Below are 7,715 nucleotides of genomic sequence, written 5' to 3' on the forward strand. Positions count from 1 at the left end.
GATCTTCATTCCAGTATTTTTTATATATTCAATAAAAAATCCCCGCAAAGTTTCGTCCGATCCCGAGAACTTTTATTTTTGCACAAAAAACAACACTATATTAGTTCTGCTGAAACAATGTCATTCCGGGTTAGTTTCATCCAAATCATGCAAATTAGAGTCCCAAACAAGAGCAATAGTGTTTGGAAAAGTAGATACGATGGAGACATATCACTCCTCAAGGACTTTGGCATGGCTTCGGGGCTATGCATGAACTTGGCCAAGTGCTCAGCACACCCGGTTAGGTGCACTGACGAGCAAATCAACTTGATAACTGCTGAGATAGGTGCCCAGTGTTGGGCTGCTCGTGTTGCTACTTGGGCTCCTGTTGGGCCTAAGGAAAATCATGGCAGGACAACTGCAGTTTCTGGTAGACAAGATGGCAGATAGACTCCCCGCCTGGCAGGCCAGATTGCTATACCGTGCCGGCCGCCTGGAACTTGGTAACACCACTCTAGCATCGAGCTAATTCATGCCATGATGGCGATGGACCTACCCGTCAAAACTCTGGAAGCTACTAACAAAGTTTGCAGAAGTTTTCTATGGAAGGGCCACCGGGACGTGCATGGAGGGCACTGCTTGGTGGCCTGGGACCATGTCTGCTTACCAAAGGAGTATGACGACCTCGGTGTTCCCAACCTGCGCCTACTCAACACGGCTCTGAGATCGCGATGGCCATGGCTTGCACAGACTAACCCAGGCAGACCATGGTGTGAATTCAACAAACAAGTCTCATCGAACTCGACGTCCATCTACAAAGAAGCCATCAAGTGCACCATTGGCGACGGGTCCACAACTCTATTCTGGACAGATTGGTGGCTTCGGGAGGGGCGCATCCAGGATATCATGCCCAGCTTGTTCGGTGCGGTCGAGAAGACCACGATCAAGGTCAGGACAGTGAACCAAGCTATATCAAGAGAGTGGTGGCGCGACGTACCACCTAATATGTCTGAGCAGGCAATACATGAGTTCCTCAGATTAGTCAATCGAGTTTCAAACGTGGAATCTAGCGGATGGAGTCAAAGACATGATCGCTTGGATTGGGGAAGGAAATGGTTTGTTTTCCGCACGATCAGCTTACCGTGGACACTTTGTTGGGCGGACTGAGGTTGCAGGAGCCACGAAAATTTGGAAATCGAGGGCACCATCAACATGAAGGTCTTTTCCTGGCTTGCGGCAAAGAAACGATGTTGGGCGACCAACAGCGTCGCTGCTGCCGCATCCGACGACATGCCCGTTCTATGACCAGGCGCCCGAGACGATCGACATCTATTACTTCCTTGCATACACGCTCGACAGGTCTGTTCGGTCATCACAGACAACTAGGGCAAGCCCGACTGGACGCCAGACCAAGAGGCCGAACTGGTGGATGTCTCTGAACATACACAAAAAAAGAGGAAGGAAGCTTGGACGGTGATCACGCTGGTGGCTTGGACCCTGTGGAAATACAGGAACGGCATCGTCTTCAACGGCGCATGGCCCCTACCCTCTGCTGACACGGTGCTTTAGCAAATCGACGCAGAGGGCCAAAATTGGAGGGCATTGGAACTGTTGCGGTAGGCGGGATCGTTCCCGGTTAGAGTGGACCGGTTGAGTAGTAGCGAGCAGTTAGCATGCGCTGTCTTGACTGGTGCAGTCGTCGGTAATCATCTTAGCATCTTCTATCTATGATCTTGATACGTCATTCTTGACGTATCCTTGAAAAAAAACCCATAAAAAAACCAATTAAACCCGGACCAATCCAACGAATGCACAGAAAAGAAAGAAAAAAAAAACCCCACCCATGCGAAGGAAAACCGAGAGCCAGCGAACGAGAAAAACAAAAGAAAACGGCTCGGCCCAGTAAACTACACGAGGGTAAAACCTTCAGGCGAGACTTGCTTCGAGCTCGCGTTGAGCGAGATATAGCATTTGCGCGCATCGGCCTCCTGTCGGTATGTCTCCATCTACTGGGCCGGGCCGAGGCTGAGATGCAATATAGTACACCCCCACCCATCTTCGCCGAAACCCTAGCAAAGACCGTCTCTTCCTCTATCTATCTAAATCTAAAGGAAAAGAAAGAAGGGCGACGGGCGACGCGGTTGGCGGCGGAAAGACAAAGAGCGGAGAGCGGCCTCGTGCGCTGGAGATGGAAGGGGAGGCGAACGGCGAGAGTGGTGAATCTGGAAACTGCATCGGCCATGGTGCTGATATCCAAAGGAGGAAGCATCAGGAGACAAAATCGGAGATTGAAGTAGCCAACAAGAGAGGTCAGGTTGCGGCATTGATTTCCGCTTCCGTTGACACAAAATTGGAGATGGGGGAAACTGAGGTGATGAAGGAGAACATGCTGTCGGAGATCTTGAGGTGGAAGCACGAGGGGACAAAATCAGAGACTCAGTCGGCCACGGAGATGGTTAGGGCTGAGATCTACTCCTTACTCAGTCGTATCTCCAAGAGCGTCACGGAGCTGAAAGCCGAGCCGAAGCTGAGGATTAGCGACTACAGCAGTGACGAGGTCCAGATCCACATGGATAACATGTGCAGCGAAGTGACAAAATTGCTGCAGATGATGGAGAAGGTGCAGAATACTGAGATTCCGGGGAAAGAGCCAGTCTTGGAGAAGATCGGTGTGGAAGGGATTCAGATTAGGACTGAGGACAAAAGTGGATCAGCAACCAAGACGCAGGGGCCGACCTACTACGAATATGGATTGAATGCAATCTTTAACGGGTTGGATCATCTTTGCTCCCAGTTGGATCTTAGTTACAAATCTCAGTCATTCTCTAAGCTCTTCAAGGAGTCGTTGGTCAACATGACCAAAATCAGGTTAAGAACCAGAATCAAATCGGATGAGGTGGATGAGACGCGACAAATAATTTCCATGGAGACTCTGGGGGCAGCCAAGGGGAAGTGCGAAGTGTCGCCGAAGATTTCCTCCTTCACAGAGATAAAATTGGAGATAGAGGAAACCAAGGAGATGGGAGCTAAAGCTAAAGAGAAGCTCAGGAAGGCCGTGATGCACAATAGACAGGCTGAGGAGTTCTTTGATGAGTACCGTCGTGGCTGGGTATCAAATTGGTCCAGATTATACGGTACCTTCACAGAGACGAGTGAGTAAACATTCATTCACGCCATATATCTGCTCATTGTTCATTCGTTTCTTCTTTCCAACTGCATGTATCAACATACTGCATACATAGTCTCTAATGTCTTCCCCTCTGATGGCTGCAGCTTCATTGAGTCCTATGCACTTTACACACAGTACACCAGGAAACACCCCATCTGCTGCTTTCGTTGCTAGCACTCTGCAGATTTACTCCATCGAAGTTAAAGATATAGAAGATGTTCCAGGCTTGAAGTTGCCACTGGAAGTGTATGGCGTGATTGCTGCAAGAGACGCCGTGGATCACAATCGCAACATACTCTTTTCCCGTCGAAGGAATAACTGCCAAATACTCAATCCAGAGGTCCGTTTAGTATTTTTTTCTTTCTATTTTATCTTTCCTGGTCAGTTAATTAGTTATGACTGATGCATATAGAAGTACACATCTTGTTAAGAACACATATCAAGCGATTGCCTACTAAATTGCTAGCTTAGCAGAACTGATTAATGAATGGTGAATGCAGGATCCTTTTTTGCACTTGACTGGCCCGTCTCGTGCAATTGTATGCGAGGAACCTGTTCATGTGGAAATCAAGCTCAAAGTGAAGGGTGGAACAGAGTCTGAAGATATTGCGTTGATGACTCGTGTCTGGTATTACAGCGGTAATGTGTCATGTACTCTATATACCCCTCTTGTCGGAGGCTTATGCACAATGGTGTTAAGCTCAGAGGAACTTCATGAATCAGTCCAGGCTACTATCGTGGGTATCCGTCTCCTTGTTCCTGAAGAGACACCAAGTCTTTTCAAAAACGGTGGCAGAGTTGTTTGCTTCTCTCTGCCTCGGAAAGGCAGGCCTCGGAAAGGCAGGTTGCCTAACAGTACTCACCCTTTATTTCGGCAAGTTGTGCTTCAAGATGGAGCAATGACTAGTTGTTCAAAGGGTTACCTTAATCTGTCAAGGCATGTTGTCTCTGTAAAATTATGTGGAACGCTTGAAGTTGTCATATATGCTAACTCGCAGTCTGGGGCTATCAAAGGTGAAGTATCCATCAAGGCCCAGAATTGCAATATAACTCAGGATGTGTGTCACCTTGGCGACTCTGAGCTGGAAATCACAGTTGCTTGGTCCCGTCTGGTTCAAGACAAGCTGTGGATCTCAATGGAGGGAAGTGAGGAAGTTTGATTGTGCTCAGGCGTTATGAAAGCTGTCAGACTTAGTATTTCCAGTGTTCTGTATTGTATAAGTGTATTTTGTATTTCCAGTGTTGTGTTATGTAATGTGGTACTGACCAGTATGTCACAAAATATCTGACTGGTTGTGTATAGGTCTTGTTCTCGTCAGCTTTTTGTTATCTACTCTGGCAGAGCATTGTTCTTACTTAAATGATTCATTCAACAAATCTGCTGAAGTGAAAAAGCCTGAGCGAGTAACGGAGTTCCGCCCTATACCTTTGTAATGTACTCTACAAACTTATCTCCCAAGATTCTTGCAAACCGGTTGAGGAAGATATGCCAGAAATCATCTCGCCAACACAGTCCGCATTTGTTCTGGGGAGGATGATTACAGACAATGTGTTATTGGCATATGCGATTAATCACCTGATGCATAGGAGAAAGGGGGGGTCGTGTGGGGCTGGTTGCAGTCAAGCTAGACATGAAAAAGGCTTGTGACCGGCTGGAATGGAGCTTTTTGGAAAGAGTCCGTTAAGTACCGAGTTAAAATTAATCGGGGCTTTATAGGAGACAATTGTGCCTGAAAGGGGTCTCCGACAGGAGGACCCTCTGTCCCGTACCTATTCATTATGTGTGCTGAAGCGTTTTCTGCAGTGTTGCAGGAAGCAGAGGAGGGAACCATTCAAGGTGTGCAGATTTGCAGGGGTGCACCAAAGATTAATCAATTGTTCTTTGCATATGATTCTCTTAGTTATGAAGGCAAATGTGCAAGGAGCAGCAAAGTTACAACAGATTTTAGCTTTGTATATGAGGAGCAAACTGGCCAAAAAATCAACAAGGAGAAATCCACTGCCATGTTTAGTAAGGGGACAAGTGCGGCAACAAAAGCGGGTGTTCTTGTTAGTTTGGGTATTGCAACAGAATCACATAACCAGAGCTACCTGGGCCTCCCGGTACATATCGGTGCACCCAGAAGCAAAGAGTTTGAATATCTGAAGCAGAGAATATGGCAGAGGATTCAAGGATGGAAGGAAAAGTTACTACCGAAAGCAGGGAAAGAGGTGCTCATAAAGGCGGTTGCATACGCGATCCTGACCTATGCCATGTCGTGCTTTGATCTCACTAAGCAAGTTTGCAAAGAAATCAGTGCACTAATTGCGCGGTATTGGTGGAGTCAGCAAGATAAAATGAACAAATGCCATTGGGTCAGTTGGGAGAAGATGACTAGACCAAAGAAGGATGGTGGACTTGGCTTCCGTGACATGCATATTTTCAACATGGCAATGCTAGCTAGGCAGGGATGGCGACTTCTGGAAGCACCAGACACGCTATGTGCTCAAGTCCTGAAGGTGCGGTACTACCCAAACTGCTCGGTTTTGGAGGCCACTGAAAGCGACGGTATTTCGTATATGTGGAGCAGCATCCTAAAGGGAATCGCCTAGCTAAAAGAAGGAATTATATGGCGAGTTGGGACAGGTGAGGGAATTTAAGTGTGGGATGATGAGACTCGAAGGCCAGCTTCTTTCAGAGGTAACGTGGTGATCACCAAGGTCTGCGATCTAATCAACTCTGTGACTGAGCAGTGGGATGAGCCGTTATTACATGACATTTTCTGTGCCGAGGACGTGAAGGACATTCTGAAAATACCATTGAGTGGAGGAATGGCGGATCACTTTGCTTGGCATCCTGATGCTAAGGGTCATTTCTCAGTCCGCTCTACGTACCATTTGGGAGCACACTTGTGAGATGCGAAGAGGAGGAGCCAGGTGGGCTCCTCGTCGGCAGGTGGCCGAGGTAGCATGCAGTGGGATAGAATCTGGAAATCAGCATTTCCAGGGAAGGTATGTATCTTCTTGTGGCGACTAGCACATAACAGTCTGCCACTTTGCATGAATGCTCAGAGGAAAAGGAGCTTGATACTAGATGTCCTGTGTGTATGCGCCTGGATGAAGATGGAGGGCATTTGTTTCTAAAGTGGAAATTTGTCCGAAGGATATGGAGTGACATGGACATGGAAGATCCCAGGCTAGCTCTGTTACAGTGTAAGAACGCAGCTGTGGTTTTTGAACATCTATGGACCCTTGTGGCGCATAAGAGAGATGCTGCTTTTGTCCTGCTGTGGGAGGGGTGGTCGGCCAGAAATAAGGTGAATGCTGGGGGCAAGCTGAGATCGGCTGATGATATAGTTTATTCGACCAGGCAGCACATTCAGGAACTCAAAGCTGGTATGAAGGTTGCGAACGCCTCTGTTGCTAGCCAGCAAATACTCCAGTGGCAAAGACCCCGGATAACACACACAAAGTTAACTTTGATGCTTCTTTTTATGCGGAGACTGGCAGGGGCGCTTGGGGCTGTGTTGTCAGGAACTCTCAGGGCTTGTTTGGTTTCACGGGATCCCACGGGGATCCCCGTCAAAAACCGTGGCGTCCAGCCCGCGGGGCAACTCGGCCCGTGTAAAACTGTCGATGCATTTGGTTGCCCATTGACCAGGGATTCTGCATCCCAATCCCCGGCGCTTCCACGGGAGCGCTTTCCACCTCTCGAGAGGTCGGGGAGGAAAGCCTCTGCTCGCCCTCTCTCCTCCTCCCTCCTCTCCTTCGACCAAGGCAGCCTCTCCTCCCCCCTCTTCTCCTGTGTGACTGTCCAAACAACAACATGGCATTTTCCGTGGTTTTTACAGGGATCTCATGCGAGCAAGGAAATCCCCTCCTGGGGGTTTATTGCCCAGGATTTTCCATCACCAACAACCAAATGAGCCCTCAAGGGGAAATTTTTAGCTGCACGTTCAGGATATTTGGAGCACATGGCTGGGCCGCTGCATGCTGAGACGTCGGCCTGTGCGAGGGCCGTTGAAGCTGCTGCAGAACTGGGCATTCATAGGGTGATGTTTGAGTCAGACTCCTCTGTCCTGGTTAATGCTCTCAACTCTGATGAGTATGATCGTTCAACGATTGGCGTGCTCCTGAGGGGGTCTCACAGTCTTTGCTTTGGGAACTTTGAGTCTTTCGTGTTTAGCTTTTGTAAGCGTGAGTGTAATAAAGTGGCCCATGAACTAGCCGTGTTTGGCTACCGGGCAGGTGGTGTAGTTTCTTCCTGGCTTGAGCAAGCCCCGGACTGTTTAGGATCGCTAATTGCGTGCTTTCTCACACGCGCCTTCTCCTGCAACCAACGCCCTCCACTATCGGGGTTCTCTCCCTCGAGCCGTTCCTTCCTCCTCCATCTGAGCATGTTTCCTAGTACAGATGCTTTTGTCCAGTTTCTGCAAAAATGGCACACCTGATGCTTGAGATTGAGTATCGGGATCCCTATTGCAGATCGTCATCGTGATTCCGGTGGTCCAGGTCTGGCATCAGTTCGGAAGCAGGAGGAGATACTGCAGCCTGGCTTGAGTTCCGAAGGAGGAAATGCTTCTGGTGG

At 48.6% G+C, this 7,715-nt stretch overlaps 1 protein-coding gene across 1 annotated transcript; it reads left to right on the top strand.

The window, feature by feature from the left end:
* Positions 1-2,058: 2,058 nt before the first annotated feature.
* On the top strand, positions 2,059-4,525 carry LOC119365272. The gene is made up of 3 exons (XM_037630886.1): positions 2,059-3,131; positions 3,253-3,488; positions 3,649-4,525. Exons 1-3 carry the CDS (start codon positions 2,168-2,170, stop codon positions 4,306-4,308), a joined length of 1,860 nt encoding a protein of 619 aa, XP_037486783.1. The 5' UTR covers positions 2,059-2,167; the 3' UTR covers positions 4,309-4,525.
* The last annotated feature ends 3,190 nt before the right edge of the window (positions 4,526-7,715 follow it).

The sequence above is a fragment of the Triticum dicoccoides genome, chromosome 2B (assembly GCF_002162155.2).
Source record: "Triticum dicoccoides isolate Atlit2015 ecotype Zavitan chromosome 2B, WEW_v2.0, whole genome shotgun sequence".
Lineage (NCBI taxonomy): Eukaryota > Viridiplantae > Streptophyta > Magnoliopsida > Poales > Poaceae > Triticum > Triticum dicoccoides.

Excerpts from the sequence above, each read along its gene's own strand:
- LOC119365272 (XM_037630886.1), top strand. The coding sequence starts at position 2,168 with ATGGAAGGGGAGGCGAACGGCGAGAGTGGTGAATCTGGAAACTGCATC. Across the intron at positions 3,132-3,252 it reads CGGTACCTTCACAGAGACGA|CTTCATTGAGTCCTATGCAC; the intron begins GTGAGTAAACAT and ends TGATGGCTGCAG. Across the intron at positions 3,489-3,648 it reads GCCAAATACTCAATCCAGAG|GATCCTTTTTTGCACTTGAC; the intron begins GTCCGTTTAGTA and ends TGGTGAATGCAG.